The 26,126-nt window shown below is 37.5% G+C and overlaps 1 protein-coding gene across 5 annotated transcripts in view; it reads right to left on the reverse strand.

The window, feature by feature from the left end:
* Window positions 1–26,126, reverse strand: part of MLLT10 (MLLT10 histone lysine methyltransferase DOT1L cofactor) — a 129,681-nt gene that overhangs the window by 30,105 nt on the left and 73,450 nt on the right. For all 5 annotated transcript variants that reach the window (XM_035545225.2, XM_050708653.1, XM_035545227.2 and 2 more), the window contains one exon: window positions 5,360–5,538. In XM_035545225.2, the coding sequence (XP_035401118.1) occupies window positions 5,360–5,538 (179 nt within the window). The remainder of the gene's footprint in view (window positions 1–5,359; window positions 5,539–26,126) is intronic.

Raw genomic sequence — 26,126 nt, forward strand, 5'->3', positions numbered from 1 at the left:
ACTGAGTAGCAGCACCTACCTTCCCAATTATCACATCTCCACCACCGAGGCAGTAGTTTATTACACTACGTTGAAGTGGACCTCTCACACCACCACAATTAAATCCTGGACTAAAGTCATGAACAGCAGCTATTCAGTTTCCCTATCCCTGTGCAAGTCACAAGAACTGCTGTTACAGACGCTTCTTTTCCTTCCCTCTATTAGCTGCTTGTGTGGTCAAGGAAACACAGTGCATAAAGTAAGAGATGAATACTTAGGGAAAAAAAAATGGAGGAAGAAAAACAGCTTGAGATAAGAAAGAATCTACTAGCAAAAACATTTTTCTCTCTGTCCTAAGAAACACAAAATAACCCTTTGGACTGTATCTGTAAGACAGGTTAGTGTCATGGATGTGCAATACTGCTTCAAACTGCCCCACGGTTCTGTTTCTTACAATCACCAGAACCTTAGATACCGTCACATGGGAGGCAAAATAAATCCAAAGTTGCAACTTGGCCACAGTTTCCAAAATGAAATTCTGAAAATAATTTCTGCATAAACCGTGATTACTATAACCTAAAGGTCATACGTTACTGACCCATACAATACCAGCACCAAAAAGCAGATTAGCTACAAAGCTTGAAAATAAAAGGCTCTATTGTAAAGAAAGCACTACATGCATATTCTACTTGCACTAAAAATATTATTGATATTAGATGACAAGATGCATTTTTCATTAAAAGAATGAAGTCTGAGAAATTAATCAATGACTGAAGAAAATCCAGTTAAAAACCTTTACTTCTATTTCTGCAGTCTGATGCTGTATTCTCTGTTCACAGAGAGCCCAGAAATAAATGGGAATGGAGCACTGCTTGGATAGTTTCACTCATTTAGGGAACCAAAATGAATAGACAGCTCGACCAATCTCAATCTCAACCAAAGCAGCAAACATCTCCTTCACTACAAAACAGGTAATTTACTAAAACTAAGTTAAAAAATAAAACTAAACTAAGTTATTCTAACGACCACCATTTGCTGACAAGCAGAAGACAAACACTGACGGACAATACCAAAAGATGCTGAGGCACCTAGGTCACTACTTTTGTTATAAACACATATTAGTCACTAAGAATACCTTATCAGAAAGTATAGCAGGCAGTTACAGAACAGCGTAACAGGCTAACCACCATCTCTGATACAATCAAGTATGAAACACAAGGAAATCTTCAAGATAAAGCTGAGCACAGAACCTTGTGTTGGTCCAAACTGTGACTTGGCTTAACAAGGAAAAATTAAAACAATATTCAAAACCAAAATGCAAGAAACTGATTTTTCTTAACAACAAAGCACATGTTAATTTTCCTGTAAAAGTTAAAGACATCTCTTTTTCTCAAGGAAAAGACAGTAGTTTGTGAGACAGTATTTTGCTGTTACATGCAAAACAGGCAGTACCTACAAGCACACAGAGAGGATCAATTCACAGAAAACCAGAAACAAATATTTGCATGGGCTGTGCATTCTTCTCCTGTATGTCGTTGTCTTATATTCTTGCAATTGTTAAACACATTGTTATGCTAATAAAGGCCCACTTAATTGCACAGTGTAATCTATCAGAAATATATACGCATATATCTATATCTATATATAGATATGCATCTCCAGCTAGCAGACCACTGATTCCCAGCTGGTGAGAAACACCAGCAGTTAAATTCAGTTATGGCACAGCATGGAACACAAGCTAATCATCTCTTCTGAATTTATTACATTGGAATAAAAATTATGGGTGGGATAAAGGCAGAATAAAGTGAGATACGTTAAAAAAAGGTGATTACAATGAGGCCAGTCTTAAAAACAAACAAAAAGCACACTGTGGGAGCCATCCCATCCTAGCAGACAACAGAATTAAAGATTTCAAAACCAGAACTCCAGGATTCCAAAAAAAGAAAAATTTAAGCTTTAAAATCAGTGCTGTTTAGTTACTGGAGGAAAAAGCAGCACTTGGGGGTACTACTTTTGGGGTTTTTCATCACTTGAGTTTTATAGGGACACAGCAGTTATTCAACAATACAGACATGGTAGTATTGCTTTTAAGTTTTCCTAATGCCATGAGCAAAATTTTCTGTATTAGATGTCTGCTACAGCCTCCTAGTCAAAACAGTTCAGCCAGTTCTGAGACTCAATCAATGGAAATGCGTTTTCCCCCCCAAGACCTTCTCTTTGGAATTTCCTAACACCCCATCATTAAAAAAAAAAAGATATAAAATACATTAAGATCTGGCAAATTTATGATCTCTCCAAAATCATAATTTACAATTGCCTAGTAGAAAAAGAGAAGTTAAGCAAAGTCTTAGAGGAGTGTGCTTTAACAGCATATATTTGAGGCTATTCCAATTTTTAGTATTATTCTAACTGCACGTCAGTCATGCTGACCAAACAGCTGAGCAATCAAATTTTAAGCATAGTTGCTCTCTTAACTAATAGTTCATATAAACCCAACCTTTTAAACCATTACTTTTTACCTTCTATAGGGGCACAAGCTTACCTTAAGTTGTAATCATTGTAGGTACGCCTAGCATCTTGGCTGATTTTCTTTTAATTAGAGCACTACACAAAAAATACATTAGCACACCATTATTTGAAGACTTTCATGGTCAAGAGGTGGGTAAACACTGATAATACACCCACAAGAGCCCAGTCAGTTGATACAACATTCTTACGAAACCTCGCAGAACTAAGCAGGCAAACCCTCACCCTTGAAGCATATTCAGTCATGTCCATAACTGCATGGTGAAACGATTCTCTTGACTTAGGAACAACTGCACGGTAAAATAGGTTCTCTTGACTGAGTTTGTTCAAATACCAGCAAGGACCTCATGAATTGAGACTAAAATTCTCAGAGTCCAAGAAAAACAAAGTTACAGGTGGTCATCATGATTTAGCATGAAACAAAGTCCTTTGTGCTGTGGAAGTGTCTGCTTGGTATTTTCATCGTAGAATCATTATAATGGAAAGGTTTGGGTTGGAAGGGACCATAAAAATCATCCAGTTCCAGTCCCCTGCCACGGGCAGGGACACCTCCCACCAGACCAGGTTGCTCAAAGCCCCATCCAGCCTGGCCTTGAACACCTCCAGGGATGGGGCATCCACAGCTTCTCTGGGCAGCCTGTGCCAGGGCCTCACCACACTCTCCCCTCTTTTAGTATAAAACCACAACTCCCTGTCCTAACCCTACACCCCCTGACAAAGAGTCGCTCCGCAGCTTTCCTGTAGGCCCTTTAGGTACTGGCAGGCCACTACAAGGTCTCTCCAGAGCCTTCTCTTCTCCAGGCTGAACAACCCCAGCTCCCTCAGCCTCTCTTTATGGCAGAGGTGTTCTCAGCCTAGGTTTGCAAGTCCTAAAAGTTGGGAAACGGCATATGGGTTCTGTCCCATTGTTTTTTTAATCTATTTATCCTCTATCGGAGTTTAACAAATAGAAAGCAATAGTGTACAGCTCTTGCTTGTTTACCTGTTTCATGTCATCTCTCATTTTACATACTTATTCTGTCCAAGAGTCTCCTTTTCAGGCAAGTAGTCCTACACCATTTACTCATTCCTTATAAAGTTGCTGGTCCTTGCCACTGTTTGCTCTCACACCTCTTTCAAGTCTACTGTATCTGTTTTGCATAGAAACTGTTTTCCCTCTAACATAAATTTCATTTGCCCTCTTACCATTTTGTCAACATAGGCCGGTGAGGTCTTTCAGCAGTTCTGAGTTTGAGTTGACCTCATGATAGCTCATTGCATCACCTAGCGTAATCAAACGTAGCTTCTGTTCCTCCTCCTTTTCTCAGATCATTTAGGAGTATGTTGAACTGTACAAAAGGCCACAACACTGATCATTCCAAGACTGCAATGGAAAATTCTCCACTGCAAGAGATGAGCATCTACTTGTTTGGTTTTTTTTTAATCGTTTAATCAGCTACTGAACTATGACACAACCTCTCTGCTCATCTCCAGGCTGCTTATTTTAAATGTTGTGAGTTATTTTATGTAATAGCTTTTGAAAATTAAAAAAAAAAAAAAAAAAAAAGAATAAGAGGAACTCCAGTTGGTTACAACCTTCCTTCAGGAATGCTACATTAGCTCTTCCCAAAAGCACTGCTTTTTTTGCCCTTTTTTTTTTTTTCCTTAAAATGGTTTCTATCAATTTCTGTGGAGATGTCACCCAATTTTGGGTGAAACTAGCCAGCTGTTTCCAAAGTTGTGATACCAAAGTTATGATACAGAAATCAGACACAGACACAATGGGATAACACAAGGCTTATTTCTTTCAGAAATGAATCCAGAAAAATTACTTTAAAGTATGTACTACCTGCTATATATAGCAGTGCCATTTGATATTGAAATGTCACACTACTACACTTGTCTGTATACAATATTTCTGCTATACACTTATTACACACGCCTGCACATATGCACACAAAAACACACAGGTTTCAGGTTTATATCCACTATCTGAATTCTATAGAAACTATAGTTTCTATAAATTAAAAATTGATGACTTGTATGCACACACCAAAAGATACATTTGATATATTAGTTGTAAAACAGATTCCCAACAGAAAACAAACAATACAAGAAACACAAGGTACAAGAACCATTATGCCCAGTACAGCATTCCTTCATACTCACTCCAACCACGTTGGCTCTCTACAGCCATAGCTTCGTACTCCATAGCTTTCACAAATGTAATCTTGTCTAGTTTAAATTCACACAAAATACTACCATAAAGATAATTCTCTGTTTCATTATTTTGACCATGTCACACTTCCTTCTGCACTCCTCCTCCCTTATCCCTTCAGCAGACACAACCTATGTATCTTCATTTGTATGACCGCTTGAATACAAAACTACAGTGTGTCTTGTCAACTTCCATTTGCTATCAAGATGCCAACCTCAGCCTCCTCTTTGCCAAGGCTAGCTTTAGTTGTCCATTTTTCAAATCCCCCAAATAAACCCATTCATTCTTTAATTGATACCACCATATTTTATTTACATGAAACATTCAAAAATTTTACCTGATTTCTTCTTTTAAATTCTTTCTTAAAACACTGGTCTGATAACAGACATTGTTTAGAGCACTGACGAACTGTAACCAGCATTTAGGGTTACATGACATAATCATTGTTACATACTTCCACGGATTTTTTTTTAACCTATGTATTCTACAGATACAGAACTATGTGATATTGTGGGGAAACTCTAGCCACTATAATGACATTTTCACAACAAATATGTTTATTAACCTGTTTCCCAAATAAACGATGTTTTCTTATAACACTGAAAATAAGTGGGTCAATAACATTGTTTGCTAACTTAAACTCTTGTGATAGTTTACCTGAGTTGCAGCAACAACAGTAGTTATAGAAGGCGCAGTTGAAGGTGACAGAGCTCCCACTTGCTGCAAGTGGCCTGAAGCCTGCTGAGGTAAATGAGAACTGGAAACGGGAGTGCTAGATCCTGAGCCAGATACTGCATTTGGAAATGATACTGCTACATCATTGCTGCTAAAAATACCTGAAAAAAATTACAAAAATGATTACATGCATCTCTCTCTTCCCCCTCCCCATTTTCTAGTAACCATGTAAATATGCAGTAGAAAATTAATCAAAACAAACAAGATTACTTAACACATAATGCAGAAAGTTCCTGTGTTGAATTTCTAACCGTGCTGATTAAGAAAAGTGTTCTCGTCATTTGACATTCTACAACTCAGGGAACACTGACTGACTCAGATCTAAGTTCTACTAAAACATATGATAGATCAAATATTTATGTGCATTACAAACTATGCTTAAGTATTAAGAGTAGCAGATTTTTTGGCTAAAATACCTGCCTTCAACCGAGTCTGCTATCCAAGCATATCGTTTTAATGAATTACTGTAAAAGTTAAAGTAGATAAAGAATGAAGTATTGGGCTGTATAACAGAACATACAAGATATGAGTGGAAAAATACTTTTTGACTTTAAGGTCACACGTTTCTGAACAACATACATTTGTTTAAAATTGTATTTTTGGCAACTATGGATTTCTTGTACACGTTGAGAAAAAAAATGACAGCAAGTCTGAGGATAAGGTTCGCAGATTTGCTGGTAGAACTGGTGGCATTTCATTTATTCACAAACTAAAACTCTGTGATCGAAGAATGCTTGACTAGTGTATTTCTGCTAGAGCAGCCAACAAGTAAATGACTGAACACATTAACATTAGTCAGAGTCACATGTTAGCAATTTAAACGGGAAGAGTTCATACCCCTCTGTGAAGCCATTACTTCTGTTCATCTACATGCAGGGTAACGTTCATTATACAGGATGGGGAAAAAGCCCTACTGACCAGAAGCCCAGGACGAGAAGTAGTACCTGTCTATGAAACTGTTAGGCTCCACGTGCATTAGATAAGTGAGCTGTCAGCTGGCCAAGGAATATCAAGCATGGTAGCACTGAACTGCAGTTAGAGGAAGAGTGCCACAGGGAGTAAACAGAAGTAGAATGAACATGGTTAGATCAAGAAAAGCAACAGAACTGAAATGCCAGTTAGAAGGCAAAGGGTGGAGCTAGTTTGTCACTCATACAAATAATGATTTGAAGAAGGCAGCGACAAGAAGATATGCAATATTAAAATACCACATGCCACCCAGCACTCCTCCTGAGCCCAGGCAAGGGAGGCTAAAAACACCCAAACCCACCCCAGAATATGCAAACACTGATGTATCTTCAATTCCCTGCCTGTGTTAATGGTAAAGAAAAACTGAAGAAAAAGCCAGCCAGACCCAATAGAGAAAGAAGAGATGAAAAAACAGCCAAAGACGCATTCTGACAAGACTTTTTCCCCTGCCTATGCTACATTAGGGACTTGCAATCTCCTCCCCAGTCTCTTCCTCACAGTGCAATTCCATCCTTGATCTGCTTTCTACTGAGTTTCTGTTCTTTTCCCCTTCCATTTAGCACACCTTCTATGGTCTTCCCCCACCTTTATTTTGTCAGCATCCCAAATATCTGTAATTATGGCATTACAAGCAGTTAGGATCCTTAAAATGTTCACGTTGTTAGGATCTGTCTCCAATTCCATCTGCCTTATCTAACTCAGTAAATTCTATGGATCCTGCTCTAGATTTGTCCCTACACACTACCAAAATGCACATGGTTAACAAACAGCCTTGCTATCAAGTCTGTTCTTAAATGCAATATTAGCAACCACAGAAGCTGAAGTATAATCCAGGTCCTCAAAAAAAGTCTGCTTTAAGTCTGATTTCAAATTAATAAAAAGGAGATTTGTGTACGCCCCCCCCAGCATTTTAGTTGTGTACTCAAAACAATGAAAGCCACAGCACTTCTTGAGAATGATAAGACTCAGAACTACCTGGCTACTCAGAACTACTCTGAGTTTTAAAGGTACAAAAAGAAATATCACAACATATCAAATCACAAGAGCTAGTCACCACAAACGCTACTGTTCTCAAAGTGTCAATGATCATGAGTGGAGAAAACAAAATTGTTTGTTAAAGTCAAATTTTTTTGTGAAGGTAAAAAAAAAAAAAAAAAAGGTATTTTGCCAGAAGGATAAAACAACTCCAAAATTTAAAGTGCGGTATTTTAAATTTTTTCTCCATTTTCAGAACCTTATGTATTTAACAACTGCAGAACTTCTACTTCTATTTCAATTGTAAGGTTTATTCTTCCTCTTTAACATAAAATTTTGGAATACAAGCAGATAGTTATAAAAATCACAGGCATAAAACTACTTCAGAAGAAAAACAAGCAATAAACTAGTTTGCTGGTGGAATGAAGTAGGCTTTTTTTTTCCCCCTTTATTACTGTTGTAGTTTTTTGTTTGTTTTGGTCTGTTTGTTTTTAAACACTGTTTGTTGCTGTTGCAAAATACAAGAAAACATGACCTATCCAAATATTCTGTTTGGGCTAAACACTTCACGTAGCAATACTTTACTTAATAGATAAAGTCAGTGCACTTTCTGGAATCAGTCAGACAACCAAGACTTCATGCAAGCGCTCAAATAAGAGCTCTATGTGTAACATACAAATAAATCCTTGATTTTCACACCATTTTAAAAATAACCTGTATAAAAATTATGTGCTCATCACATCAGAAAGTCAGGAAAGTACATATTTAAAATGTCTAAAGTGTATCAAATGGTCCTTTTGTTTTCTGAGGGGAGAGAAATCACTCTCGGAATCAGCAAGAAGTAAGAACTGAACACAGCGCTATCTACCAAAGTTGTAGGTGCCAAACAAACCAATCTCCTTCAAGTCCTTCCCATGTTAACGAAAGCTAAACAGCCAGAACCTGCGATAAATGGTACCGTGTAATTTGCCAGGGGCATAAACAGCATGGTTAAATAGTCTTCAGAGTTCTGAGCACAACAGTTCTTCAGCTGCAGGTGGACACAGCACTGCCAGGCTGAAGTCTGACTGCGCCTAGCACTGCTAAGACATGCAGAACATCATTTCAGGTCCTGAGAGAGAAAATGCACGCATAGCCTGCGTTGCTGGAGTCAAATGCTTACCAGAAGGGCAACTGCGGAGAAAAAAAAAAAAAAAAACACGCTTCTCTGGACAAGAAATAACTGCCTGCTTAGCAAAGAAGTGCGTTAGTATAGAGCAGGGAACACAGATTTTACAGACTCAGGAATAGCAATAACTAGCTGTGCAGCAACATACACAGCAACATACTAGTGGCGCACAGAACAATTGAAATGGTTTTATTAAAAATCTCCCAAACTAAGTAGTTCCATAAGCAGAAGAATTCACAAAGCAACCAAACTTCTCACTTTCAACAGTGGTGCGTCTCACAGCTGACTTCAATACGTTAAGCTTTCCCACCACGATCCCAGCAGTTGCAGTTGGGCTAGACGATCTTTGATGTTTCCTTCTTTCCTTCTAACTCAACTATTCTATTCTGTTTATCCAGAGTATTTACCACAAGTTGCTGCCCCTCATATTTTGCCAAAGCTTAAAAAATAACAATATAGTCAAAGAGTGGTTTTTTTTTTTTTTTGAATGTAAACTTGCACAGAACCACAGAACCTAAGATTTGCCTTCCCACTTGGGGGGAAGCAAAAAAAAAAAAAAAAAAAAATCAGTCTTGAAGTAAAGTTCACATAAATCAAAAGGAAGTTACAAGAACAAGGAGTTTCTTTAGAAAAAATTAAACTATATACACATTTCCAGCACCTCCACTTCCTGTGACGATTGCCAAGAAATCCACCCTACAACCACAACAATTTTCTATACAGAGCAAAATGAAAAAGCGCCTTTTAATGCAGTTGGCTGTTGATAAGCAACCAGTTTGTTGATTTTGTTTTGTTGTGGTTTTTGTTCGCTTTTAAAAAAAAAAAAAAAAAAACAAGAGCACATTCTACTCTAGTAGAATGTTAATTGGGGAAAATTATGCCACAATTCATTGTTTTGCCACATGGACAAAATATAAGCTGAAGTGAATCTAATGCTAAGCACAAACAAATAAATAAATACCAGGTTATTGTGACCAATAGCAGTTGCACAAGGAAAAGCACAAGCAGAAGGTATGTATGAGGTAAGACCTCCCTCAAATACTCCCCCAGCCTCCAGAAATCTATAACTTATAGATTTTGAGCTTCAGGTATGGCCTTTGTGCTTAATAGCCTTGGATTTGCTTCCAACTTTGCCCCAGCGAATTTCCTGCAACCCTTTCTGAACCCATGTGAATTTCCACAGCGCGCCCTAGGACAAAGCTGTGGGGCGGACAGGCTGCGTTTGGGCGGAGGCCCGGCGCATGACACGACATGGCGCTATCAGCTACTGTGCGACAGAGGCAGCCGCTTTGGCAGGAGGATTTTTAGATGAGAAAGAGGTCGACACTGATGGTGAAGGAGTTGCAAGATCCTAAGGCAATTTGGGAGGAAGGGGGATCCCAGCGCAGAAAAGGGTTTGTGAGGGATGGGGAGAACCTGTGGGTCACAAAAGAAAGACTGGAGAAGCACATCAGTTAGTATATGGGTTACAGCCATCTTTGCAGAGAAAGTCTTGAAACCTTCCAGAAATTCCAAGGGAATTTCTCCTTTTTCTTCTAAGAACAGGTTAGAGGGGAATATGTTGCTCTGAGCCGTGCTTCCAGCAAGTACCATATACACCTTTGGGACGCGTGCAAGATACATCAGTGCCAAGCCATAAAGCGCATCACTCCTGCCTTGTCCCACCAACAGCACTAAAAACTACTAGCTGAAAGGATTTGCCTAAATTCTCAATCCCTGTAACTTTGCCTTTTCACTTTGAGCTTGTTTCTTACTGTGCGGACTGCTCCCTCGTACTTGTACTAGAGGTGTAAGGTCTTATTTCCAGCACATGACTAGAAGTAGGCTGCTCACATGGACTGGGATACCAAGGTTTATCCCATCATGCAGATCCTATGGCAGGTTTTCACTGCACCCTTGCAATGCCTCCAGAAACATGCTTCGTGGCTGAGCTAAAAGTAATTTAGGAACAATGTCTTGTTGGTTCAAAGTTGGCATCGCTGATACCTATACTACTGTTTATAAACTAATTCCAGGTGGTATCTGAGTCTATTCGATATATTATATATATATTACAGCATCACATACTAAAAGTACAAAATGCTGAGATGATAATGTGACTACTGATTTTAGGGAACTGCTGGTCTTGCCTTTATTCTTCTGCAGATACATCTTTAATAGGGAAATAGGGCCCACTGTTGTCCTCAACAGCATAACTAGACGCTTAATTTTACAGGAGAAAAGCCTGCATATCTTACTCTTAATTTTCTTTCCCTATTGACTCCTGTGCTGTCTTATCTATGCTAAAAACAACCCTGATGAAAGCATCAGTAGAGATCACTCTGAAGAAAAGTTTCCTAATTCATTACTTGCTTTGTAATCATGAGCCTCCAGAGGTTCTGACTTCAGAGAATCTATCTTTGAGATGCTTTGTAACAGCCTGCGTAAGGTTTACATCTATAAATAATTTAACTTTATAAAATAAGACACATTAAGAATTGCATGCTTATTCTAGAATGATTCGGTAAGTTTTGAAGATCTCTTCTGGAAAAAGATCAGTAAGACCCAGAACTACATGGTCAGGTCTGAGATACGATATGTTCAGAAGTACAGGAAAGACCTGAAGTTCAAATATGTAAAAACAGGGAAAGATCTTTGCAAGAAGAAAAAGTTAGACAGGTATGGAAGAATAACTGATAAATAAAGACTACAGCTTCTACAAGTTCACTTTTGTCATGGTGATCCAAGATATACAAACTTAAGCTACTGTAATATGACTTACACTAAAAATTAAGCAGCATTAGGCTCACTAAACAAGTATTCCCAAGTAGGAACACGATGTTTGTGATCTAAGTTGTTCTTTAATTTTCAGTGAGAACTTAATGCGTTAGCTTAAGATCTCAGAAAACCTACCATAGCTTCAAACCAGTCTGACAGCAATCTATCTCAGCGCTGAAATGAGGAATCATTGGAAGCACTACGTTCCTCTTCACTGTTAACAGAATATAGTATTTAAAGGAGTTTCAAAAGTTTTCTCTCTTTTTGGATTCCAATGATCTGAAATTACTGTCTTTGCAGATATGCTGCAGGATGCTTGACTGAGACAGAATTAGGAAAACTGGGACATTAGAGAGGCTAACATGAGTAACAAGGGAATTAATTCTGTTGTGATTAGTTATTTATGGTTGTGGCAAACAGCTGACTTGCCTTAACCGCTGCTAGACTACATAGGTGTCATTATCAACAACTAAAGCTTTAAAACGGTATTTTAGAAACTCATCGGCAATCAGTTACGCATAAAAGGTTGCAATATTTGACAACTGAACAACGAAACTCCTTCATTCAATACTCTGAAAAAATGCCATGAATTAAAATAAACGGAAAGGAAGTATTTCAGAATGACTTTGTAAATTGCTCTTCTCTACCTTAAAAAAAAATCAAACATTTATACAGCTTAGCTGAGCACTGCTATCCCCATCCTTCACCACAGGCAGGTGTCTTTTTATCTATACTGTAAAGTCTGTCCAAATTTAGCTAGGCTCAAAAAACTTTAATATCCATGCTCAGTAGAGACTTTGCCTAGTTTAATTTACCACGTTAAAAAAAAAAAATCACAGCATATATACTAAATTTTGCCCACATTGACGCTGAGACCAATTGTGCAGAACTGTAAAGCTGCTAGTGCAGACACGCTATCTTCCAAAGATGACCACAGTACTGGAATTGACACGATGGCTGTCTGTTCTGTGCTACAACTCTCAACATTGTGACTCAAAAATAGTGTAAGACAACTGGTGAAAGTAGACCCGAAAATAGACACAGGAGTAAGAAATAAAACTGAGAGCAGACAGAACAAGTAAGAACAGAAGTAGCCAGAGAAAGGCTACAACCAACCATCACAATTTACAGCTAGCTCTTAACATGAAATTACAACCTTCAGGTCATTGCTCCCCATAGCTGTGGGTGTTTTGTTTTGTTTTTTAAGTATGCCCTAAAATCCCCCAGCAGACATGTAAGCCTGCATCCCCTCCTCCTGCTTTCCAGTGATAAAACATGGCACAGAAGAGATAAGACTTCAAGGTCAAATAGAAAAAGTGTGACTGGAAGGTCCAGAGTAAGACTAAGAAGCACAAAGCACGAACCTGTCACACCATGAATAAAAGTGAAAACTTCAGATCTCTCAAATGCATTTTTTAAAACACAAAAAGTATGCAAAATATAAGAAATTGACTGTAATATTTACCAAAACCAAGAACCAACGAACCGAGTACTGTCTCTTACTGACAAAACTGCAGTGGACCACTTCTGTCTGCAAGTGTCCTGACTCCCTTTTATTAAGACAGATATTTTTGTTGAAAGATGTCGCTTGCATGACTCCATTTTTTAGACCTCCTTTTCAACCAACTCTTTCAAACGTGTTGAAGCCTTTACGTGTCATCCTTCTTCCTTTACACTTTGTCAGCATGAAATTCAACTCGCTGGTTTCAACCATCACCTTAATACTAACCAGAGCTATCAAACGAAACTCTTTCAAACTTGTAGTTATCTCCACTCAAGCCAAAGCTTTCATTTTTTTTTTCTTTTTGGTACTTTCTTGCTGGTAGGCAGCCAACAAACTCAGTGCAATGAAAAATGAGCTCCTGGTACACTGTCTCCATCAAAACTCTTATAGACAATGCAAACGGCTCAGACTTAGTTTATGAGTCAGATGATTATGTTGTTGGAGTAAACTAAATACTAAATATCCATCTCAAGTTTTAGTAGCTTCTTTCTGTCCTATACACACTGCACAATCTTTCCTTGATGTTTTTAAAAAAAACCTGCAAGACGGGGTTTGGGAAGGAGGGAACGAAACCAACTTTAAAATTTTATTTAAAGAAACATGGGAAGGCAGCTAAAAGACTCAAACACACGTGCACGTGCACACACAGACACCAAAAAAAGGGCAAATTAGATGATAAACCCTGTCCAAACACTGTTCTGAAATGAACATATAGGTAACAATTAAGCTGGCCCACAAGAATGAGTTCCTACAAAGCTTAACAAGAAAGCACACAACATAAAGTAATCACTTCCATCTATGCCCTTCGAAGTTCTATGCTGCAGTTACAAATAGGCAATCAGTTCTGAAAAAAATGCAATGTGGAAAGAAGTAACAACAAATGGTGTCCCGTGAACTTCTATTCTGCATTCCCTTGTGAACCTATACCTCTTCGACATTAAACAGCAAAAATGCTCTGCTTATAAAACAGCAGAAACTCACCAAGTCCAAATTCAGCACACTTTGTCAGATACCCTTCAGGTGTTTTATTTTTGTTCAGAAAAATGGTGAGCTTGCTTTCCTTCATCTCAAAGCTGGTTCAGAGCACTGTACACCTGGGAGAGTGAGAGGGAAACCCTATATCAAAAGGAAAAAAGCTAAACCTACTTTACTAAAGCAAAGCAAATCTAGAGAAATTTCAGTATTTCTCATCACATGTAGACTACGAAATATAAACTTTTTTTTTATATATATAAAAAAAGAGACCCACCACTACAGACATCTGCCTAACACATAATTTGCGGTTCCAACAGTGTGAAAAGCGGAAGTCCTATAAAATCTTAATGATTGCTGGCTTAAAATGCGAAGAACTTCATCATGCAAAGTTTAAACATTTCATTTCTTTTGCATATGCTAAACTCCATGTCAATACAATTTACGATGCATACAGCACTGCTCTTCCAACGTACACATACAAGAAAATCATTCTATTTGACCAACACCAATTGAAAAAAGAAAAAACTCCAATTTTTACTACTAGATTTTCTGATACCAATTAAATACAACATTGAGAAATAAGCTTGATCATCTTCAAAACTATCCTTATGAGGGGGTTTTAACTGTAAATATTCCCTCCAAAATCTTTCAGTAACTTGTGAATATAGCTACAATTGTTTCCTTTTCCTATAAATGAACAAAAGCCTTGAAAAAGTAAACCAAGTTCTAATTTAATAAGCTATATTTCGTTTCCTCTCAGTATGAGTGAATACAGAACTAGGGGTACAAAGCTAATACCGAATGCTAGAGGGAAGCTGCAATCAGATACATTAAAGATTCAATATTGCTCCCTGTGAAACTGATAGTACCGTTACCAAAGGCACAAACGGGCAGCACTGGGCTGTCGGAACAAAGAAGGGACAAAACACGGATACCTTCACATGCATTACTTGTAGTAATTTAAGTAGTCAGGAAAGTAAGTGGGAGAATTCCTGAGGTAGATACCCCTGTAACACACCTATGAATGGAGCACAGAAGAAGAACTAGAAACACTATTCACAAAATTAAAGAAAAGAATCTCAGAACGAGAATAAAACTGTTATCATTTTACTGCGCACACACAAAAAGATCATCAAAGGAGAACTGAGGAACTATTGACCTATCAGGCTCCTGCAGACAATCTACAAAGTTTTCACTCAAGTACCGAACAATTGACTCACTGCAGACCCGTATTTCACCCAATCAATAGAATATGCAGACCTTCAATCAGGATTTTCTACAAAAGGCTACCCTTTGTGATAAATGAACCTCTGAAAAAGATTCTAATATAACTTACCATTATGTATGGTATTCATCAACTTCGAGAAAGCTTTTGAGTTAGGAGAAAAAGGGCTTCATGTTAAGATCATGTTTAACAGACACACAAAAGAATATATGTATAGACAGGAATTTCAGTGAACAATAATATACCTGAATACATCTTTCTTGTATTAGAGCTCTGATCATTTACAGTAGCTCAAATTGTAAAATGGATTTATTTCTATCCGCTGTAATTTCTTACTTATATTTCTTTTGTCAATGTTTGTTAGCTTTTAAACAGCTGGTACAATGAGAACATGCCAGCACACGCCAATTAGCTGCATTGTAAAGCTCCCGCTGCAAATAAAAAGTCAAAGCCTTCCCCGGGACGATCAGTCTCCCCAACAAAAGACCGATTTTAATTTCATTGTCCGCAACAGATTTAGAAACTTCAACTGAAGCTGCCTCGCTAATTTTAATCACGAGGCATCCCTCCTGCTTCAGTGATAGATCGATAGGTGAACACAAAGCAGTTCGTCTCTCCCGGGCTTTAGGGAGACCAGCTGAGGAGGGGCTCAGATGCCCAGAAAGAACTTCCAGCATGAGATGCTCTCATGAACTTCCTTTCCTTCAAGCACTTTTTTTTTTTTGCCACCTTGAGAGCACAGGTCTCTGCCCACGAAGTGACCATGAATACTCTCCTCTGCTGGGCAGCTGGAAGTCTCCGGAGTTCAGCCTCCGCGGTAACCCAGCACTTTGATGCCCAGTCCCAAGGTGACGGCACTCATGCTGATGGCACGCCTCCTCCACTTGCATCACCCCTTTACTCATACTTAAGATGATGAACTCACAACTACACGTTATTTTCAATTTACCCGTTCATTTTTCCAAGCTAACAACGAATAAAGCCCTCAGCATGTGTCTGTTTTGACAAGATGATAGAATGAATGATTTTTGAGTGTCAGCGTATAGTGAACACCCCTGCAGTATTTCCACGGGTGATTTTTTTTTTTTTTTTTTTAGCAGCATCAGCCTCCGACATCTGACATAATAGAAGAGGTCTATTAACGTTCATATTCTCACAGGACGACTGTCATTTATGTCTTTTTTTTTTTGTTTATTCTCCCAACTGGCAGCTACCAAAGACCACTAGCCTTTTATTTTTCCTTTAAACTGCCAGGTTTTTCTGAACATCAGAAATCAAAAAAAATGAATTAAAGCCAATTTTAACTTTTGCCATTGATACAAGAAAAATGACAATTAATTTAGAAATAATTTTTAAAAATCATTTTTTACCTACATGTTTTACCTACTGCCTAATTTTTAGTAACTAGCCTAAGATACTTCCATGGGAAAAAAAATAGTACCAGAAGAAAACAGCAATACTGACTATAATTGCCACATCACTACACAACAAGTCTATAAAGTTAAAAAAAAAAAGCGAAACTACTGTTTTTTGAGATTGTGTTAGAGAAAAAAGCCACACTGTACAAAATCCTGGATGAATCTTGATGAAAACCAATGAATCTTATAAAAATGAAATGAGGGATTTTAGCTTCCTCAACAGTTTTTAAGTGAATTAATAACACTGTATAAACATTCTCTTAAAAATCAAAAGTACTACTTTACACGGTTATACATATATATAATCTCACTAAAATGCAGAGATAATATGGCTTGACTGTGTTCATATAAATTAAACTATCGGGACTAATTCTGACTCAGGTGTAGAGGACAGGCTGCAACTGATGTCTGCCACCCTTAAGAGCTGAAGCGTTTCACCCACACTTACTCTGCCCAGCCATTATTTGATTATAATATCAATTCGTTCCAGTTATGCTCAATTTTTCCACAGAAGAACCAGCAGCCATTTTGATCCACCATTGCTGTCAGTACTAAGGAAAGCCTCTTTCAAATTTAAGGAGCCTTTAGTTTTATCATCATCTTTCTTCCCTTAAACAAGCACACCCTGGATTGTCTGATGCTGTAATTTTTGATTGTTTCTTTAAAATTATACAACACAGGGACTGCCACTAACCCGAACCATCACACGCATCGTGTTCCCAAACATCACTCAGACCTTTCAGAGAGTCTTCAAGCAGAATACACCAGATATACCCCAGTGAATAATTTACTACTACAGGACACGTACTTCAGAGACAAATTAGGAAGAGATACGGTTAAAGAGCTGACAAAACAATTCCGTAGACCTTGTCGGCGATATGGGGTTAACACAAGCAGTTGTGTGGCAACTGGAGAGCAGAGCTAAAGACAAGTGATAGGAACAAGCTGCAGTGTCACTCCTCCTGACTGCAACTATTAAAAGGACTTTTTGTCCACGTGTAAACATTCCCGGTCTACTAAATCCTTAAAAGAACAGTATTGATTCTTGGACACTTATTAGACATTAATAATCTGCTACTGTGTTTATCAGAATGAACTTTTTTCAATAAGCATGTGCTACATAAATATGTCATGAAAGGATTCACCTTTGATCTTCACTTTGAAAGTTTTTTGTTGTTGCTGTTTTTTAAATCCTTAAGATTGCTGATAGGGAGTAAGAAGATCCTATACCTTATACCACACAAAAACATGAAATTCACCTACCATGTTTCAGGTATTAACAGCATAAATGGTTTCAAAAAATTTTAGACAAGTTCATGGAAAAGATGGATTCACGGAACAGAATAATAGTTACTGAAATTCAACCTAGAGAGATGATGTAAGGAATCCTAGCAAGCAAACATCCTGCTTAACCTGACTCCTTTGGAACAAACAATCCTAATGCCAACTGTGTACAGGTATGATGAACGGCCAACACCAGGCCATCCTAGACTCTCCTCAAGCTTCAACACAGAACCGAAAAAGTACAGTTCAAACCCCCAAACCACACCTAAGTAGAAGGTAGAAGAAGACAAAGATGTTTTATCCTGGATGGAAAGAAGAGCTACTGTCTGGGTTTCTGGTACAAGTGCCTCTCCTGGCAGCTGCCTTTTCCTGACTCCTCACTGAAGAAGCATCTCAGCCACCCAGTCTTCTCCTACAGTGTACAGCCAAGCCACTGAACTCCAGCAAGCTGAAATGTCAGGAAAGGTCAGGGATGGTGAATAGTGATCATATATGCCAAAAAATATAAGCTTTAATATTGTATTTCACACTGTTTTATTTTCCATCTGTGCTTGCCTATTCCCAGTCAGGGCTAAGTCCCTCTTTTGAAAACCTCACCTATTCGTTAGGGTAGCTGCTATTGCTTGCTTTAAAAGCTCACAATTATTATTCCTTAGAACCAATGCTGTTCACAATGTCAGGAAGACTTTGTTGCTTCCAGTTTATTAATTTCAGTTTCAATATATATCAGAACCGACTGCGTATCACCACCTACATCTGAGTCACCACCCTTTTACTGCTCATTACCTGTTTTTAAGAGAATTGCTTATGCATACAAAAAGTAAATTCCAAGCTTACCACTAATCCTACAACAGAAAGAAGGTCTACTGATTTTCTACCCCAATAGGACGTTATTTGCTCTAATCAACCACTAAATTCTTCAGATTAGGAATCAGCCTGTAATAGTTATTGCACTTTTTTTTTTTTTTAAATCCGCATTTGAGATTTTTACATGAAAGAAACTTTATTAATGGCTTATGGGTTGCTTTTTGGTTAAAAAATACTTGCAACTTCTAGTCATTCCTGTCAGGAAATCCTTCTCCTAAGTGTATAAAACAACAAATGGGAAATAGGCATTAAATAAGTCAAGAACAAGTGAAATGATAGGACTACTCATGTAAAATCCCCAGACCCACGCTAATATTCTTCAGCTCTGCTTACAGCTTTCATAAATCTCTTCTCAATCAAAGTTCCTAGAACTATACTGTTCTAAAGACTAGAGAGGCTCACTGGTTTTTTGTTTGTCTGTTTGTTTTTTGGGGGGAACAGTATTTCAAGTTACTTAGTCTAACAAAAACTCCCAGCATTTTATTTTTTTAACCTCTGCATATAACTCTCTCAAAAAGACACAGCAAGCTAGATCACATTCAAAATTAACATTTTTTTTTTTATGTTATCCTGATGGCCTTCTTGCAAACACCCTACATTATCTACCAACTGATACCAAAAAAAGAACTCTACTTAAAAGCTGAATAAAAACTAGAAGTATAACAAGAACAATATGAAGTAGTGAGTTTACATCCAAACTAATTGTTAAATCCCAGTTCAGTTCAAATTGGCAAAAATTCCATTTTAAAGTCCAGATCAGGATTAGAAATGAAGCAGCTTTTCTATCAGTATAAAACAGTTTCACTTACTATTTCTTGCATTACCACCACGCAAGCTCTTATGAAAACTACTTTGCTATGTATTTTGACAGTACACTTATATACAGCATACTTGCATATAGAACTCCTACAGTATTTTTTAAATTATGCCTAATACTCCTGAAAGAGAAGTTTACTTGAACAATCTTCTGGAAATACATTGTTGGCTTATCTGTGCCAACTTTCTGCATTTTATTTATGCTGGGCAGATTTATTGAAAATGGGCTTGCATCCAGTTGAATCAACACAAAGATCCTGCGGGTTGTAAGCAACGAGGAGAGGTACCATTTATGAAGCATCACGAAGTGACATACAGTTAAAAGGCACAGGGATATATTGTCAGTTAGTGTAGCTAAGCCAAATTATTATGTCTCAACAGATGCTGGATTCTACAGTTTTCCATTTTAAAGTGTTGTGAAATACAAAAGCTATTGAATCTTCAATCCTATCTGTAAAAGCTACACCAAAAAAAAAATGTGGTTCCTAACATTTTAACTAGAGCTAGGTGTTCAGTTTGTCAGCATCCACACTGCCTGGCTTCAAATATCCCAATATTTCACTACAGAGCAAGAATTCCTGCAGTACGTGTGCCCTAACATGGTACCAAGCCACACACACAGTACCACACAACAGCACAGGCTATGAGGAGCTTTGAAAGCCTTAGGTCCTTACTCCTATCTTCCCTACTCAACCTGTTTAAGAGACCAAAATAAATTATTTGAACACCAAGGAAGCACAGGGAAAGGGGCAGCTGATAATCAGAAGCTTGGTCTATCTGTTTAAAAACAATGTAGAGCTTCTGAGAGGAGTTGTACATCAGATCAGGAATCTGTGCATTTTAAGTCTTAATGGGCTTGTCCCCATTCTTTCAGTTAAAACCTCAATTATTTTAAGGTATCTAACCTTCCTTATACCACTATATTACGTTAGGTTTTTGCTTGTTTTGTGGTGTTGTTTGCCTTTGTGTTTTCTTTTTAGAACTTTCCAGTCTCAGAAAGGATTACAATCTACCACAGGCTCTAGGCATCAGAGCCTCTTCCACAGAAGTTACTTGTTCTGATCTTAATCCTGAAACAGCTTCCAGTCACAGTTTACCTTCTGATACTGCACCTCTTCTCTTCACATCAAACAGATATGATATTTAAGCGCTAACTACAATTCCTCTCTGACTGAGAACAACAGCAAAAAGAGCAGTTTTACCACAGGAATTGGCCAGTCTTCAGAGGTACAAAAACCTGCAAATACTACCAGCACATACACATCCTTTACTGGTTTTCACCTAAGCTTGATTTTTGAAAGACCTGAAAGCCTGTACGATCTGAAAAGTACAGTTTTCAAGGGGGGGTAGACAAGAAACAGACCAAAAGCAACTAAAGCACTACCACTTTTACAGTCGAGCCTCTTCTTTCCCTCCTCCCGCCCACACGCTTTATGCTCTCCTGTCACCTTTAGCAGACTTTATGGAGGTAAAAGACTGATGGCTATCTTGCATTTGACTTACAAGGAATGCTGTACTCCAGTAAATTGGCTCCAGATGCTGGAAAGTGTTCACACTCAAGTTTTCAAAAGTGTAATTTTAAAAGGAGATCCTGGGAACTAAGCAGTTACAAGGAAGGAAACAACACCTGTATCTCACTTCTTTTCCACACAGCAAGAGAATTTCATCAAAGATTTGCTCGATCTTTCACAAAAGACATACACCTTCAAAACAAATACCACGTTCAACAATGGCATCTGATATGAGAGAAATCTTTATTGTTTCAGAGCATCTCCTTATTCCCCTCTCTCATTTTAAATTTTAAGTTTTAGTTTTATAAAAAGAGACAAAAAACATGACATAATCCAAGCTCAAAATTAGAAGTTTCAGTATATTCTTTCTTTTTTTTTTTTTTTTTTTTTTAAATATAATAACACTACCTACTTTTACTGGATGCATCTGCGAAGATAATCAACTTCGGGAAAACTGAACAGTTTATTTTGTTCACTATGCAGGCAACAGTAAGAGCAAAGCTGCCAGCTAGTTCTCATCCATGTAGTGTAGTTTGCCCAGACTACCCTCACCTCAAATAAGCAATTTTTTATTAAGAATTCAAGACTAAACCCTAACAAATACACAGCATATGGTAGGCTTACAACGGGCCAAAAATAACCTAAAAGTACAGTTCAGAAAAAAATGATAGGCTTCTCTGAAAACCAACCCCCCCATCAAACAAGACTTTTAGCTCAGTTTGAAAAGCAGCAAGCACAGCGACGTAACAAACCTTTAAGCCTGGTCCATCTTCTTCTCTGCTAGTACAGACATAGCCAACAATGAACAAAGTATTCATACAGGTACTTATTACGTTGCGCATACATCATATTTAGATACTAATTGTGAAAATAATTCTTTATGGGCAAAAATCTAGACCCACAGAATTTATTTTAATAATTATGAAATTCATATTTGGGTAGAAGATTAGCAAAGCTTGAATAAAAACAGCTTCAAACAGTAATTTACAAATTATTGCATCTTTCTGCTCAGTTGTTAAAAAAAGAAAAAAAGATTACTTTCTGCAGAAATGAAGAACTACCAAAAACTTCTGCATTTCGTTTTTAAATGAAAGACATAAGAGGGAACTCAGGAAAATATCCACTTTCCCGTGTACTTTTTTTTTTTTATTATTCCAAAATGTATCAAAAGTACATAGCAATTTAAATATACCATTTGCTGTTGATTACCAGAGCACCACAAGTATATCATCATCTTTAAATAAATATATAGAGGTATGATAGATTTTGAAATGTAACTAGAAACTAATGCCCAGAGTGACACTATAATTTGGGAATCTAGTTTCAAGTAAGTAATCTTCAAAATATATATTTCAACCTGCCAGACACTCAGGTTCTCATACAACAGTTAACTAGTCAGGTGAAATCACTTCTACAGACGCCAAGAATTTCTCTGCTGTAAGCAGACCTAAGCAGCTGGACCTGCAACCCACACTTTCATTGTTCTAACTTACCTTCCCCTTCCTGGGAAACATAATCGCTTCAGAAAGCCCTTGTACCTGTTTTTACTCAAATTTTTCTACAATTCTTTGGGGGAAGAAAAATGTGTGCTTTTTTCCTTTCTTTTTTTTTTTTCTCTGAAATCAAGTTTTGTTTCAAAACAATACTTCAACAGTTTCTAAATTCTTGCACCATTCACAGGGGAGCTGATGCACAAACTACTGATTCCACGGCAGGTTGGGCACCCTAGAGACCTCCCGCTGGAAAGGCTGAAGACTTCTTCTTCACAGTAGCCCATCTAGGTAACACTACAGGTCTGCATTTTTGTTTTTCTGTCGTGATGCAATTATCGATGGAAAATTCTTGATCAAAAATATTAATTCTTCCCACACAACAATTACGATCACACTGATTTGTAACCATTTTGTAAACTGAAATTGTCTCCAGGACTTTTCAGTCTATCAAAGAGCTTAAGACACTCTCTGAAAAGGTCATTTGAAAAAATTTCAACATTTTATGTCTCTTCTCAACTGTTCCATATTTATATTTTAGGAGAACATAAGTATTAGAATTAAATACAGTAATCTACAAATTATTGCATCTTTCCGCTCAGTTTGTGTTTTGTTAATTTTTTTTTTCAGAAAGTTTTAATTAAGTACTCTACGAGTCGTACTATCTATGAAATAATTTAAAGTAATATAACTTCACTATCACTTCTTGAAATGAGTACCACAGGGGTGACAAGAGCAGATTTCCAAAACATCTCAGTAAGAACTTTGGACAAGAATTCTTCCTTCTGTGTTTCCTACACAGCCTGCTTAGTCCTGAAGGTCATTAATATCTATGACTATCTCTTTGTCCCTTCCATCCTCCCCTATCTGGAATACTAACAGGTTTTTTAACACAGTAAAATTTCTTTTTCTGCTTTGGCTTCTGGGGCACCTAGCTGATTAACAACAGCACAAACTGTTTCAGAACATTTTTATCTAAACTCTTTCCCCTGATAGATTTAGCTTGTAAGTCAAAGGCTACAGGGGAATTTAAACATAACATCATGAAGATTGAGCATGAATTCTGAGGGACTCGAACTCCATAAGAATGACTCCAAGTTACTTATCTGCTTAGAAGCTCAGCTTTCTCTTCTATCATCAGTACAGCACTGAGCTTAACGGTAAGATCATCTCCTTGCATAGCAGCCTAACAAACAGCTGAGGAATCATCACTGCTGGAACAAGATGAGAAAGACGACTAAAATACATTGGCTATTCTGAAGCCGTTAGTAAACTCCTATACAAAGCTGAAAATTAGAGTGGGTGAAGCGTAAGATAAAAGAAGAGGGGCCTGTGCCAAAAAACATCTACTGTTTCTAAGCCAGAATTTGAAATGTTGCTATATTGAAGTACAATACTGGGTTTGGATAAGTCCTTCATTGTAAAAACTGTGTAGTATGACCAACCAGAGCATTCGGAAAACTGGTCAAGAGTATAACACATCTGCTACAGAAATAAAAACATAGGATCTAATAACAAGGTTGCTTGAACTGTGACAAAGGAATTCCAGAAAGCATGGTCTCATCACTTTGAAGACCAATTTGGAAGGGGAGGGGGGCTCTACAGGTTCTTTTAGGATTTAAAAGTACTCAGAAGGGCATAAAAAATATTATGTGGAATTTTAAATATCGAAACAAGTGGTCCCTTAGCAACACTTGGCACTATACAATTCGCTGTACGCTTGAAGTGAAGAATGGAACTGGAAGAGATGGAGAGGCATCCCTATTTGCTTAAAGCACTGCCGTTCCTCTAGCAATAAGTATCTGTGCAGAACAACTGCAAGAACTTTACCTACCATAAAAGACAAAGTTTGATTTATTTCTGACACTTGACTGCTTTTCATTTTACCTTGCTGCATTACCCCACAAGAGTCAGAAGGCACTGCATGTCACAAAGTGGATTTTTTCCTATTGCTTTGGGATGCAAGTTCCCATAAGTTTTTCACTCACTGGAGTGCATTCCAAACAGAGGGGCCAAAGCCTGTCTAAGCAGCTTAACGGAAAAACAAAGAATGTGTGAAAATTATTTACCATAACTGCATGTTTCTTCACGTGAACCACACTATTAATTTCTGCACTACCACTGAATTAAAATGCAAATATGGTAAAAGAAACCTATTTGATCTATTTTGCTACTATTTGCACAGGTAAGCAATGGGACAAGATGCTATTCATTTCTTCCAATTCCAGGACGAAAGCTCTACTTTTTTTTAATTACCATTGTTGCAAAAAGAAGAAAAATCTTCAGCAGAACGGATGGCTGTTCTACAACCAGTAATCTGACTAGGAAAGCTAGGACTAGAAATCTTTAAGGATTATTCCCTAGAAGGATGCTCAGAAAGAACCTAATCCTGTGAATACAACTAAAATGAATTTTAAAGTTGAAAGAAAAACAAAATCAGATCCTGAAATCACTCTGAAGAACAGTCCTAATTTACAGCACACAGCGAACAGACAAAATCCATTTTGGGGAAAAGCATTATCAGCCATATATAACTCCCACTGACAACTGACTGGTGTCTTACTACACAAACTTACAGTGCCTTTGAATTTCCACCAGGAAAATAGGTATGGTTTGTAAATTAGCTGCTATTGGCTAAAGTAGCTGTATTTTTAACAGGGAGAGAGGTATTATTAAAATGTTAATTGAATATAAAAATTCTTTATTACCCTACCATTTAAATTTTACTTCATTTTAAAAATTACATTCCTTTCTGTAAGTGAACTGTCAAACAAACTAATGCATACAGTGGCTCATTTAAGGTTGCATAGAGCACTAGGACTGAAAAATTCAAGTGCTCAAAATTTCAGAAATATCAGATCAGTGGCGTGGCAACTGTAATAAAATCTGAGCGTTGTACCAGCTTTTAATTGCATGGCCTTATACTATTAATGGTATATCTCTCATCTTACCAAGCAGTAAAGCAGAAGTTCTGTGGACCTGAACGAAGTTTGGAGATGACAAATGTTTTCACAGAATGAGCTGAATGCACTTACTCTGAATGACAGTTTTATGGAACACGCATAAATAGCACATGATGAATTGGCATTACTTTTTTAAATGAGCTTTCCTTCATCTATCATCTAATTTCAACATAAACTGTGAAAATAGGATTATCACACATTTGGAATGATTTTTGTAATTTTTATGGATCTTGACAAACAGACTTAACAGAATGGAGAAAGAATGATAGTTTAAGATAACTATAACTCGTAAGGAAATTAAAAAAAAAGAGGAGGAAATTGTTGACAAAGTGTCTCAAATGCTTTACTTAGCATGGTCTCACTCATTCCTGATTCTGCTTCTTTAAAATAATACAATAATGCCGAGTACGATTCAGTATGAACTTTTTGGCTCGACTTCCTCTACATTTCTTCTCACTGCATTTACATGATATTTGGTTCAAATAGTTTAGGTTCACTTGTCCTATTTTGTTACTGGACAACATACAGACATTTCAAAGGAGGGGAAAAATCAGCATATCATACAGGAGAAGATGTATGCCTCTGATAATACTGGTAACACTCATATGCCCTTCCTCATTGTAACAAAATTGTAAATGGACTGCTAAACCCAGAAAAAGCTTATGATGAAGTGAGGAAAGGAGCACTACAACCAAAAGAAAGAGAGGAAAACAGGGAGAAGAGTACATTAAAACAATATGCCCAGACTCAAACATAAGCTTGTGGAT

The sequence above is a fragment of the Cygnus atratus genome, chromosome 2, assembly GCF_013377495.2.
Source record: "Cygnus atratus isolate AKBS03 ecotype Queensland, Australia chromosome 2, CAtr_DNAZoo_HiC_assembly, whole genome shotgun sequence".
In the NCBI taxonomy this organism is placed as follows: Eukaryota; Metazoa; Chordata; class Aves; order Anseriformes; family Anatidae; genus Cygnus; species Cygnus atratus.